The sequence below is a fragment of the Erigeron canadensis genome, chromosome 1, assembly GCF_010389155.1.
Source record: "Erigeron canadensis isolate Cc75 chromosome 1, C_canadensis_v1, whole genome shotgun sequence".
NCBI lineage: Eukaryota > Viridiplantae > Streptophyta > Magnoliopsida > Asterales > Asteraceae > Erigeron > Erigeron canadensis.
In genome coordinates this window covers 24,037,813-24,051,959 of record NC_057761.1, presented here as the reverse complement: position 1 = coordinate 24,051,959, position 14,147 = coordinate 24,037,813, and the positions used below count along the sequence as shown (strand labels likewise).

Below are 14,147 nucleotides of genomic sequence, written 5' to 3'. Positions count from 1 at the left end.
AAACAGACCATCATCTCTCGAGATAAATCTGGTTTGATGATTAATTGATTGATTATGGAAAGACAAGCAACTTATAAGCAAAAGTTAGCCATGTTGGATATATTTTAGTGTAATTGGGTTTAACTTGTTTGATCAGTGACGTCATAATAATACATCATATAGGATTGGAGGTGCGAAGTGCACGCCTATTTGAATTTATTATGACCTAAGGTACTGGGTCCGAGGGCAGCGTCCCTGGGAGCGGGGTCCAAGGGGACTGGGGTCGAGCTTCAAGGATTAAAAGTATAATTTACCTAATATACGTCAACTTCAAGGATTAAAAGTGTAATTTACCTAATATATAATGATACCCGGTTTCTTTCTTTACGGTGTATTTATTCAGTGTTTGTGTCTCTATTTGTCCCGCCAGCATACCTTTTCACGAAGTCGGTTAGTTTTTGTGTTTTTTTTTTTTTTTGTATATCAATGTCAGTTGGCTCCAAACACAGATAGTAATACTTTCATCTCAATTGTTGTTGTTATATTAGAGGTATAATTATTTTTTTATACGAGTACTAATTAATGTCGTCGTCATCGGGTATAGATGGATTTTGATAATTTCCAGACGGCATTAGCTAGGTTGGAATACCTAGTACCATCGGCTCATGGTATTTGATTATATATATATATATAGGATAGAGATCAAATGAGAAGGTACCTTAAGGAGAGAAGGGTGAGAAGATTAGTTTTTGATTTTTTTAAACTTGTTTTTTAAACATTTTTCCTTTTTTCCACTTTTTTTCATTCTCTCTTTAATTAACTTATTCCATATAAAAATTTTAAAATTTAAAAAAATTTTTTTTTTTTTTTCAAAGGGCGTAGCCCGTAAGCTATAGGCGAAGCCTCTCGGTTTATGGCGGAGCCATAATAGCTAAGGGCGAAGCCCGTTAGGTAGATCACCACATCACCGATCACCCCTATGACTTATCACCCTCTATGACCAATCACTCCCACCAGCTACTCCTTATTAATATCCTTAAGGGCAAAACCCGTACCGTACCCTTACATATATAACTCACTAACTCGGGTTAGAAATTTTTTATTTTTATATATTTTTTTAAATTTTTATATGGATTGAATTAATTAAAAAAAGTGAGAAAAAGAAAAATAATCAAAAAAACAAGCTAAAAAAAATAAAAAACGAACCTTCTGTCCCTTCACTCCTTAAGAACCTTCTTTCTGGATCTCTACCCTATATATATATATATGAGGGTATGGAGTATGTGGCTGTTAGATACCCAACTTGGGTTTAGAACCCCTCACATGTTTTTTTTAATCCATGAAAAGCATGAGGCCCAAGCATGTATATATATATATATATATTAAAATATTGGTATATGAGGGGTTCTACACCAAAACTTGGGTATCTAACAGCTACATACTCCATTTTCATATATATATATATATATATATATGTATATGTATATAAAATTTTTTTTAACAAATCGATTGATTGAATTTAGGTTGCAAAATGAAGGATCCAACGTTCATCTCATGGGAGATATGAAAGTACTGAAGAACGAGATAAATACAGTTTACGTACAGACGAAAAGGACTTGTACCGGCTGATGAAAGATATGCTATCAGTATATACAGGGGTGCGTGAACTTAAAAATAGCGCCACTCATTCTGACATCAACTAATATTTTTTCTCTTTGTTTTTGTAGTTCAATTCCCTCCGAATTGTTATTGTTGTTGTTGTTAATATTAATCTCGAAAACAATTTGATTGATTGATTGTAGCTTAATTGCAAAAGAAATCATCAAAACTTGATATGAAGGGACACCGGAGACGGCTGGTGAAAGATATAAAACAAGTTCACCAAGATATGCTTTATCTAGCTCGTCATGCCAAGTTTCGCACAAAGTAATAACACCCCCAAATAATACAATTTTTTTTTTTTTTTATGATTATTAACAAATTGATTTGTTGCATGGTTGTAGCAGGGGAAAAAAAAATCCATGTGGGGTTGTTCATTCAAATAATAGAGAAAATGGAGACTGATCAGTTTTCAACTCTAACTATTCATGAAAAGTTAGCCTTGCCCCTATAATTTCTTCTTTTGAATGTAAGCATGCTTGCCTAATTCTAATTGTTGTGGGGGTTATGAATTTTGAATTGATTGCAGACTTGTGTGCATAACAGCGGCGATCTTCGCTATCCAAGAGTGAGAGTCTATTCGTCCTTTCCTTCTATCACTTTCATAATTCAAATTAGTTTTAGTTGTACAATATTTGTTTCAAGTACAGTTACTCTATATCAGTGTTTGTTTGTTTCTCTGTAGACTTAACGATAATGTAAGATTCTTAAGGGAAGAAAGAATACGAAATGGCCGGTGGCTGTTCTACATACTTGAACAAGGAAGAATTGTGAGTATCTAGCTAGTATTATTGTAGTAATTTCTATATATACGACTACTATATATAGATTGATAATAATGTTTTGTTTTTGCAATTCATCTCGGTTCAATCACTCTATTATTATTATTATTATTATTAACGAATTGAGGCTGTTGTTGTTGAAGAGCGATGATAGGGGAAATGAATGGAAAGGAGGCCGAGAATGTATACGAAGAATCTTGGAAGAATCCATACACATTTTCATTCTTTTCGTCAATGGTCGATCAGTTCATATACTAAACAACAAATGCAACAGGGGCTTCACGCTCCACCTCTATGAGATTATGAAGTATCGTCGCATTTTGGAAAAGCCTTTGTAGAGGACAAAGATATCCTTAAAGTTGAAGCTGACCATACAGGTGAAAACATACTCGAGGACGAAGCGAGGAGAGATTTGCTTAAGAAACATAAAAGGTATCTGATGAAGATTGAGAAGTCGACAAATCTGATGACAAAAGAGTTGAGAAACATAAAAGGTATCTGATGGAGGAGGCAACAAAGTAACTATCAATCTGATGACCAAAAAAGGGAAAAGAAAATGCTTAAGAAGAATTTGATGTCAGCAGGGAAGAAGATTTAATTTGCTTAATTGCTGTTTTTATTTATTTGGATCAATCGCCCCTGAAATATGTTACATGATCTTAATATCGGTTTGTCGGGTCAATAGTCTAATATCTCGTTGTGTTGGAGGATTTAGATCATTTGTTCCTTTATGATTGTATTCGTTTTCAGCTAATATAATGTCCGTTATCAATTCTGCATATCTTCTTCACTAGTGATTTCCCTTTTTGGATTGCCAGAACATAATTGCAGTACTCTGTTCTAATCTGCTATCAGATCAGTCAGCAGTCAGAATTGTTTTTGTGATGAACTCTCCTTGCCAGTCTATATGTCATCTTCTCTCGGATTATGAGACTAAATGTTTAATTCTTATGGCGATATAAAGTTATCTCAGATTCTCATGGCTTTGCAACTCTGTAACACGGGATAGGAATAATTTGATAAAAATGAAGTTAAGGAAGCTCTGTCATCTGCTAATCTTTATTGCAGCATTCAAAGGAGTTCTGTATCATCTTAGTGTATCTGACTGCATTTGTCCTTCCTATCTCTGTACAAACGATTATTGAACGTTAAACCAAATCTTTGGTTTAGATACATTAAGTTAGAAAGTCTAGTATGTATTTAGTAAATAAATAAAGGGTATGACTCTTAGCAATAGACACAAGCAAGAGACACGCCCATTCATCAAAGGGGTGTCGGTTATTAGTCGGTTATTGTCAGATATTAGGGAATAGGCACCGGTTTGGAAACAACACAACCTTTCTTGCTAAGGAGATGAGTTGCCTTCTTGAGATTGAAATTATCTCTGGGAATCATATTCCTGAGCTCTCACTCGAAAGGGTTCAAAACGTATTCGTTGCTAAGAAAATTTTTATGGTGTTTGTTTGGTTTGTATATATAGGGGTCGAACGTATGTAATTTCGTGTGAACAAATATTGCAAGTTACGATCTAATAGAAAGTATATTCATATATTACCTGTGATTTTGTCCATCATAGTAAGATTAAATCCAACATTTGGTATGAGAGCCAGATTCGATTTAAAGGGAATTGCACGTTTCTCTAAATCAGGAATCGCAACCATCTCCGAAAACCCGAACGAAATTATTATCATAAACATCACTACCACAAAACCGTCATCCGATCAGTAAGAGAAAGAAGAAAGAAATCATTGACGGATTTGGGCTGTTTTGACAAATCGAAGAAAGGAGAAAGAAGAAAGATTTCGTGACTGTGTCTTACAGAAGCGAGATTTGTGTTGAACTTTTTGGGTGTCGGCCATCAGAGAAGAAAAGGGGGTATTAAAGGGGCTTGATAATTAGACCCATAAAAAAAATCATTTGTATCCAAAATTCAACCTTTGACTAACTTTTCATAATAATTATTAACTTTTATTAATTTTTTAGTTAGATATAATAAAAAGTAATGATTATGTTTTTTTAAAGTAATGATTATGTTTTTATTTATCTTTAACCAATATTAATATTTTAATGTTTCATTTTTTTTTCATAATTTATGTATCAACATGATAATATGAAAATATAAAAATGTAAAGTTTATTTTAATCTCTAATAATAACAAGATAAAAGTACAAACACTAAAATAATTAACAAAATGCAAAGGTTTATTTTAAATTTCTAGTAATAAAATAATAAAAGTACAAAAACATTAACTTAATTAATCAAATATATTAATAACACCACTCTCACGACGACAAAGACTGATATATAGATCTAGACGCGACCTATACATGATTTCCCATCCGGCTGCACACGGGCCATGGTGAAATGTCCAATATGGCGTGATAACGGGCATTGGGTACTCGCCTTGTAACCCCACCATGACAAAATGTGATTCTCCATTTACAAGGGCAATTGTAAGAGGTCTGTGATGTTGAACATCTTCCGGACCACACCAAAACGGAAAAATCGTCGTACTGCCTCTCTTGTCTAAAGAATGGACGATCACACCAAACTTATTAGCAATTAAAACACCTGCCTCGGGCATTTTCATCCAATGTTCCGGTGGACAAGGGGAACCAAAGAAACACAGGTCTTGATACATTGAATTTATGTCGATAACGAAAATCCTCGAGTATAAATCATATCGATTTTGCAACTCTTCTCTCATTTGTTGCCGAATGTACTCATAAAAATTGTCTTCATTAAGTCCAAGACCAACAACTAATGCTCGATATCCACAGTTTCCATCACCGAAAACATTTTGTATATTCGTAATGTATGGATGAAATACTTGTGGAATATCGTCCATTAAATTTGAACCACACTTCAGTGACGCTTTATTTAAGTCCAACATGTGTGGACCCTGAAACTCATATGGGACCTCATTCAAATCTATATTTGGCTCCTTGTTCAAGTCAAATTCAAATGTACTTTGTCTGGCAGGCTCCCTAATCGGCTCAACAAAATCGGGCATGGTTGAACAACTAAATATCGTTGAACAAAACTCGGTACGTTTTTTTTGTTGCGATTTCTTTGGTCGTCCACGAGTTTTATTTTGAACTCGAGGTTCCCGAATGTCAGTTGTATCTGGATTGAAAATATTCATCAACTTTCTTAACCAACTTTTTTTCCCAACTTTGAACTGCTTGTTGTAGTTTTCTTTAAAATGTTGCAGTACATCATCATAGTTAACATCGTCTTTTTGCGTAGATGATGGTGAAAGATCTAGCTTCCTCCAAAAAAATGTCAATCGAATCCAAAGTAATATATTGACCTATATTTATATATAATTAAGTATTACTTCATTTAAAATTTTGTAATAATTAGTTTAAAACAATAAATTGCATGTAAATGAGAGTACTTACGTGAACTTATATGCATGGAAAGTTCGCACGCACATGGTAACCCATAAGCAGTGCGAAGTCGACAACCACAGTCTCCCTTATGATCCTTCCATCGCTTACGATCCTCAAGAACTATTTTGAGAGCTTCATTTGAAACAAAACCACGCAATAGTTTGAAACATCGAAGATTATGCTTATGAATGCGAACGACTCTACTATTTTCCAAGCTTTCTTTGATTAATGTTAGTTGCGACTTCACAATTTCGTCAATACAACCTAGAAGTCTATCCAAACTACATTTTGCATTCTTGTCCATATATATCTTTAGCTTTGCATGTTGGCTCTCTACCTTGTTAGTTGTGTTATTTCCAAAGTTGAGATGTTGATCAATCCAAACAGACACAAACATTTCCTTATATTTGTTTAACCAACTTTTATTTATATAATTTAAAACACCTGAAATTCAAAGTAAACTTGTAAGATATATATATATATATATATATATTATGTATATATAAATAAATCATATATATGAAATAGAAATATAAAAATAGTAGACATACGTGGATAGTTGATCAACAATGACTCAAGTTTGTCATAATTGTGTGTGTAGGATTCCAACGTTGTAGATTTTATTAGTAGCTTCCATAACGAAAAAAATTCTTCCCAATCATGTAATGACTTAAAAGATTGCCTACACCTTCCAATTATATTCTGCTCAATATGCCACTTATAAAGTAAATTTAAATTTTATTTTAGTAAGTATATTAAAATAAATAAATAAAACTAATAAAACTAAATAAAATAATGTGGTACCTGCAAAGTAACTGAGCGGCATCGGGAAAAACTTCATTGCATGCATTCACTAGTGCCATCTCCTTATCTGTAACTATAACCCGTGGGACCATGCACTCGTCTAGTGTCAGCTTTAGACAATCTAAGACCCATTTATAGTTAGTTGTCTTTTCGCTATGGATAAAAGCAAAAGCTATTGAAAATGTATTGCTGGTTGAAGTTACGCCAACAATCTCAACGAAAGGCATATTATAAGGGTTCGTTTTGTACGTGGCATCGATAATCAACACATGTGGAAATGCAAGCCAAATATCAAATGATGTTGGATGAATGAAAAATAAATTATCCAACTCATTTGACTCAGTTGTAGTAAATTCGTATACATAATTGTTAGAATGCAATAGGGACATGAGAACCTGCATTTGAGATTTTCCACCATACTCAACCATGCGAATTTTATTGCGTGCGTTGTAAATAGTCCTGGGAGTAGACGCATTACTTAAATTTCGCTTCTTAAGTAGCGATAGAATATTACGTGGTGGCACATGCATCCTTGTTAAATCTGCAACATAATTAAATTCATCCGCGGAAAGTCGCTTTGCATATGGATGACCCTCCATAAACAATATAGGTCGATGGTTGTGTTCATCACATATCACCCTTAAAATCCAACAATCATATTCATCTGAATATCTTCCTTCTAATTCGAATGGACAATTAGTTTTCCTGGTGCCAGTATCTTTACTTGAATCCTTATATTGTTATTTGCCGCCACGTTGACATTTGAGTACAACCCTATACACGAAACCACAAGGTCTTGGATTTGACCTTTTGTTACGATGACAACACCAATTGAGTATGCCAACTTTTGTACCCAATCGACTAATTCTTCACGAGATCCGAACACCTACAAACGAGTTATACGTGTTACTTTTAAATTTTGAGAATTTTAAAAATAATAAAAATTACATTTTAAATAAAATATAATAAACTTTAAAACAGTTATTATTATAACAAATGCATTTAATAATAAAATTTTAATATAAACATATGAAAATAATGATAATAAATGCATATAATAATAATAAATTTACAAACAAAACTAAAACATAAAATAATAAAAGTTTTTTATAAAAGTTATACCTCATTAGTGACAAATTCGGGTGTTCTCATAAAAAAATCATCTTCACTGCTCGAGTCATATTCGGTAGAATCAAACATCTGGAAAAAAAACAATATAATATAACTTATTGTAAAAATTATAACAATAGTATAATTTTATAAAAAAAAGTTTAGCCCTTAAAAATAATTAATAAAAGTTTAACCCCTAAAAAGCGACTCTAAAAATGACATATCAAAAATGTGTCCATATTTAGAGTAAAAAATGGATGCTAAAAAATGAGTTTGACATATAAAAATCAGTTTACTAAAAATGAGTAAAAAATGACGTATAAAATATATGTCCATATTTAGAGTAACATGACATATAAAAATCAATTTACTACAAAATGAGTTTGACAAAAAAAAAAAAAAAAATCAGTTTACTAAAATGACGATTTAAAAATCAGTTTACATCCCTTCACACCTCCCAACCTTCCCATATCCCTTAAAAATAGATATTCCCCATTCTCAAAAAACATCCTCCATTCTCAAAAAACATCCTCAAAAAAATCCTCCATCTTTAATAAACCAGACGTCTCTCCTCCCTCCCCCCAAAAAACATCCTGTTATTTCTTTTTCAATGGCCACCACCCTCTCTCTTCTCTAACCACTGCCGCCCCTCTTTTTAATCCTCCATCCGGCGGTTGGTGGTGATTAATTTTAGATTCGTAAACTGGCGGTTGGTCTTGGCTGTGGTTTAGATCTGAAAGCGGCGGTTGTTGGTGGTGGTTGCTGAAGATGGCGGCGGTTTAGATCTGAAACGGGGTGGTTGCTGAAGATGGCGGCAGTTTAGATCTGAAACGGGGTGGTTGTTGAAGATGGCGGCGGTTTAGATCTGAAACAGGCAGTGGTTGGTGGTGGTTGATGAAAATGGCGGTGGTCGGTGGTGGTTGATGAAAGTGGCGGTGGTCGGTGATGGTTGATGAAAGTGGCTGTGGATGGTGGTGGTCGCTGGTTTTTCAGAATTGATAGTGGCGGTTGGAGGTGGTCACAGGGGGCGGCCAGAGGTTGTCACAAGGGGCGGCCGATTTTTAGTAAGTTTATTACATATATGAATATATGTATTTAGATAAATATATATAAGGATCAAGTTTTATATCGTTGGGAATAGATGCTTGCCGGAATTTTCTGGCGGAATTTGCACCGGAAAATTTATGTTTCTTTACGTTTTTGCCGGAAAAAGTATGTTTGCCGAAATTTCGCCGGGAAATTTATGCTTGCCAGAATTGTTACTATTAATTTGTTCTGTAGAAATAATAGTTGTAATTCATTATTTATAGTGTATTTTATTTGTTGGTTAATCTTTGTATTTAATTCTTTTTACTAACTGTATTGTATTGTTTCAAGATTTCAATTAAATTAAATCTCTTTTTAACAAAATTATGTTTTCAATAATTTGACTAAAGGGATTGGTATAAAACTTAGGCTGTTAAAAATTTTGAAGTCATCTCTCAAGTCTCAAACTGTATTTTATTGTTTCAAGATTGTAATTATATTTTTTAACAAGTATATAGAAAAATAAATTAAAAAGATAATAAAATATTTTATGTTTAATAAAATTGAAAAAGTAAAATAACCTGCCAAAGTAAAAGTTGTCAGAAATTATATTTAAATTGAAAAATGAATTGACTTTTGGGTACAAATAACACCCCCCGGTATTAAATTGCCCTAATTTTTGTAAGAACCAGAAAGTCAAAAGAATAAGAAGGGACACGTTTGTTACTGCCACCAAAAGGACATACCACAATATTGAATAAGTCTTCCTTTACTCAAACTCATTCTTAATTATATAAGTTTGAAGGATTTTACTAATTAAGTTATCCTTAATAAAAGGAGATTTATTTAAAAATTATTTTTTTCTTATAACATCCAATTGCTTGGGCTTAGTCAAAAAGTAAGAGAGTAAGATTAAAGTTATTCTATAATTTTTATTTAAGGGAAGAAAATCATTCCTTTAAATTAGGAATATACAAAACTAGAAGTAAGACCGAACCTTCGTGGTTCACAAAGTAAGAAGTAAGACCGAACCTTCGTGGTTCAAAAAGTAAGAAGTAAGATCGAACCCTTGTGGTTCACAGTTAGAAGAAACTTATCGTTTTTAGGAACCTATTGTTTGACGAAACCTTCGCGTTTCAAAGTAAGTAAGAAAACTCTAATGTTTCCAAAGTAAGTAAGTAAGAAAAACGTTAGTGTTTCCAAAGTAAGTAAGTAAGTGCAAACTCTAGTATTTTCAAAGTACATTAGAAAAAAACGCTAGTGTTGCAAAGTAAGTAAGAAAGATCATTTTTGGTCAAAGAGACACTTTAATGTTTCACAGTAAGTAAGAAAGACCAACTTTGATCAAAGTAAGAGAAACTTTCGAGTTTCAAAGCAAGTAAGAATCGACCGTACGATCACAAGTAAGAAAGAAATAAAGTAAGAAGGCAACAAGCATAACAACGGGAGAATCATCTACACCAACTCGAGAGCAAAACATAGCACTTCAATGCCCGAAACTGACCAAAACAAACTACACAACATGGGCAATCATGATGGAAACAATCTTAAAGGCTCATGGTTTGTTTGAAATCAGTACCGAAGATAATGTGGATGAGAAGAAAGAAAATATAACCAAGGCAATGGTCTTTCAAACATTGCCACAAGATGTCTTAACGCAAGTTGCACAATACGAAAGTGCAAAGGAAGTATGGGATTCGATCAAAGTCAAGTATCTGGGTGCGGATCTAGTTCAAAAGGCACGACTGCAAACCTTGAGGATTGAACTAGAGACGCTAAGGATGAAGGCAAATGAAAAAGTAAGCGATTATGAAGGAAAGTTAAGTAGTATAAAAGCCAAGTTTAAGGGCCTTGGTGAAACTTTGAAAGATAAGGTGCTAGTAAGGAAACTACTTAACTCTGTTCCAAAGAAGTTTCTACCTATCGTGGCGTCTATTGAACAATGTGAAGATTTGGACAAAATGTTGTTTGAAGAAGCCGTTGGAAAACTAATTGCTTTTGAAGAACGACTCAAAAGTCAAGACGAACATGAAGAAAATTATCAAGACAAACTTTTGATGGCAAGTTCAAGCAATCAAGGAAGAGGGAGAAACTTTAACAAAGTAGGAAAGGGACGAGGAAGAGATACGAAGCAAGGAGAACAAGGCAAGAATAAAATGAGATGCTATAATTGTGGTGAATTTGGTCACCTTGCTTACGAATGTACCAAATGGAAGGAGAAAGACAAGAATGAAGTATCACACCTCGTTTATCACTCCGATGAAGATTCAACCTTGCTGTAAAAAGCAAGATCCAAGCAAGATTGAAGACCTGCCTTAAACCAAAGTTTAGTTTAAGGGGGAGTATTGAACATTAAATCAAATCTTTGGTTTAGATATGTTAAGTTAGAAAGTCTAGTATGTATTATGTAAATAAATAAAGGGTATGACTCTTAGCAATAGACACAAGCAAGAAGGGGTGTCGGTTATTAGTCAGTTATTGTCACATATTGGGGAATAGGCACCGGTTTGGAAACAACACAACCTTTCATGGAGTCTGTTTGGTTTGTATATATAGGGGTCGAACGTATGTAATTTTGTGTGAACAAATATTGCAAGTTACGATCTAATAGAAAGTATATTCATATATTACCTGTGATTATGTTCATCATAGTAAGATTAAACCCAACAACGATGGAATGAAAAATGAAAACTAAGAGATATAACATATTTTTTAGGTCAATTGTTCATTTAGAGAGCTAACTCCGTTTGACCCAAATTCAATATATAAAGGAATTTTAACATCAGTAGAACAAAGGAAGTTAGTCATCATTACTCTAGAAAGGATTCATAGACGGGCCAAAGTCAAATACGTGGTTAGTTAGTGCGCACCTAGATGGTCACAGAATGTTGGATTTCAGAAGCGTGTCACTAAAAGTGTTGGATGTTAATAGTTTGTTACCAGAGCATTTGAGAAAAAACAAATGACTTTAAATGGTGATTTTGCATTTTTATACACCCATTTTTTTGGATAATTGAATGGTGTTTGAGGGATATAGAAATGACATTAACATTCCCAAAATACATAGTTTCAAAATAAACATACTTCCAAAATATATAGTTCCATATATGCTAGCTAGATTAAAAAACGATTAGTCGTTATTAGAAGAACTATCAGACACATCCATGTGGAAAAGGAATTCCTTCCACCGTCCAAGTTCCATGACGTAGCATGATCGACGTCGAAGTATCAATCAAAAATAAACCTAAATACTTTATACTAGATAGGGTAAGTGGGTATCGTTCCCACGAGGGGCGTCTGTGGTTATAGTCAAGTTTTAACAATTTATGTGAATTTTAAAGACAATACTAAAAGTAATTTTAATTAACTAAAGCAAAGATAAAATTAATTAACTAGACTTAACTAATAAAACAAGACAATTAAAAAGAGAACTTCTAAACAATAATAAAAAGTGCATCACTCCCGAATCCCAAAAGTTGCGTTAATTTACTTAATAAACTTTACCGACTATTTATTCTAAATTACATAGACATAATTTTATTACTTGACAAGAATAGTTTTGGGCACAACCTATGTTAATTATATGGTCTGTCTTAATCCCTAAACTAGGTGGACTCGGCATAAATCATTAACTCGCAATAAGTTGTCTTACGAAAATCCAAATCAAATAAAAGTGAATAAATACTCAATCAGTCATACGAATTATAATCTAAAAAGAACAATGTTTACTAGACTGAAAGTAAAGTTCATCAAATAAAATTAACTAACAATTGTTCATCGGGAGAGATTGCAAAAACCTTAGCCGGACATAGTCATCTTCAAGTCACCACGGTTTGATGTAGAAATTCGTTGTTGCATGGTGATGTCGAATAAGTTGCTTGTGTTCGTCCGCTCTTTCTTTTTGTTCGCTTACAAATATGTGTCAGACTTAGAATATGTGATATATGTCGACTCCTTCAATAATGAGTTGTTGCGAACTTTAAAACCCTCCGTAATTAATTGCTACGAATTAATATGCGATCTCTCGAATAAAATCCCTCTTCGAATTTAATGAAAAGACCTGGCACTTGTCGACCCCCCCTTCAGGAGTGCATAAAATAAAATATATATATATATAGGCTAGCTTTCTTGTTTTCTACGTACATTCCACGTCCCACCGACAAAACCAAAACAACCATAATGAATTACTAAAATTGAATTGGGCCCTTTCTTTGTTGATGTCCAGTCGCCTTAAACAAACTTTGAAGTGGGCTTAAGCTTTAGTCTTTCATGTGATGTAGCCCATTAAGAAATATGATCCCAAATAGTGAATGATTAATTATATCTTTGGTATTTTGTTGTCTTGAATTCTCATAAACCACCAGGAACCATGGAATTAGTTTTTCACTATGATTGTACATGGTTTATACTTCAAAGACTTGTATGTCATCTATCGACTTTTGATCCACTTATCACCATTTTAAGCCATATTTCATCATTTTAGTTCAAACCTGAAATACACATAACATATATAAATGTAAGTCTATTCTAATAGAAAATTAATCTATATAATCATTTTAGACCATTTAATATATATCCAATTATGACTTATCAAATCTCCTCAACTTAAGCTTTGTTTGCCCTCAAGCAAATCCATCTTTCAAAATCAATTATCCTTTCGGTACACAAGCATGAAAAACGTGACAATTAACGAAAAGAAGCTAAACCATTAAGTTGAAAACAATTAAAATGATTAGGCAGTTTTAATCTTAAGTGAAAACTGAAATGTTTGTGAATACTCAAATGATTCTCAAGCCTCGATAAAACACGACTAAGCACCGCTCAAATGAAACGAAACATATCTCACTATCACATTCCAACTAACAAACTATTGGGTTGTATGATGAATAATCATTCAACGCCTAGTATGATGCATACTATTTTACCATAGGCTTGTTCTAGAATCAAATCTCCACCGACGTGGTGTAAGCACCAGGTACAACCATCAGAAGAGGACTTTTAAAGGGTTGTAATGTTGTGAAAATGGTCATTAAAAATAAGGGTATGGAATATTTGGGAAAATTGTTGTAAAATATAAAATAAAATAGAAATTCAAAATTTCAAAACATAGTCTAGTCCAACACAACCCGTGTCATTAGTTGCCATTTTATCCATAAACCCAATAAAACATTATCCCGGCAATACAACTCAACAGACCGATAAAAACTGACACCATTGTGGTGTATTACATTCAAGACGACTTAAACAACTATAACATACCATTGTTGGCTTTAACTAACATACCAACTTACAATAATTTGACTTAAATGTAAGAAATACCAATTGACAGTCCAAGTTCATTTTTTCTCATTTTTTACTTTTTTTTTTCTTCTGTTTTCCTGTTTTATTCCCC

General features: G+C 33.3%; 1 protein-coding gene across 1 annotated transcript; it reads left to right on the top strand.

Moving 5' to 3' along the window:
• Positions 1-10,290: 10,290 nt before the first annotated feature.
• On the top strand, positions 10,291-11,037 carry LOC122587705. The gene has a single exon (XM_043759871.1). The coding sequence runs from the start codon at positions 10,291-10,293 to the stop codon at positions 11,035-11,037; it is 747 nt and encodes a 248-aa protein (XP_043615806.1).
• The last annotated feature ends 3,110 nt before the right edge of the window (positions 11,038-14,147 follow it).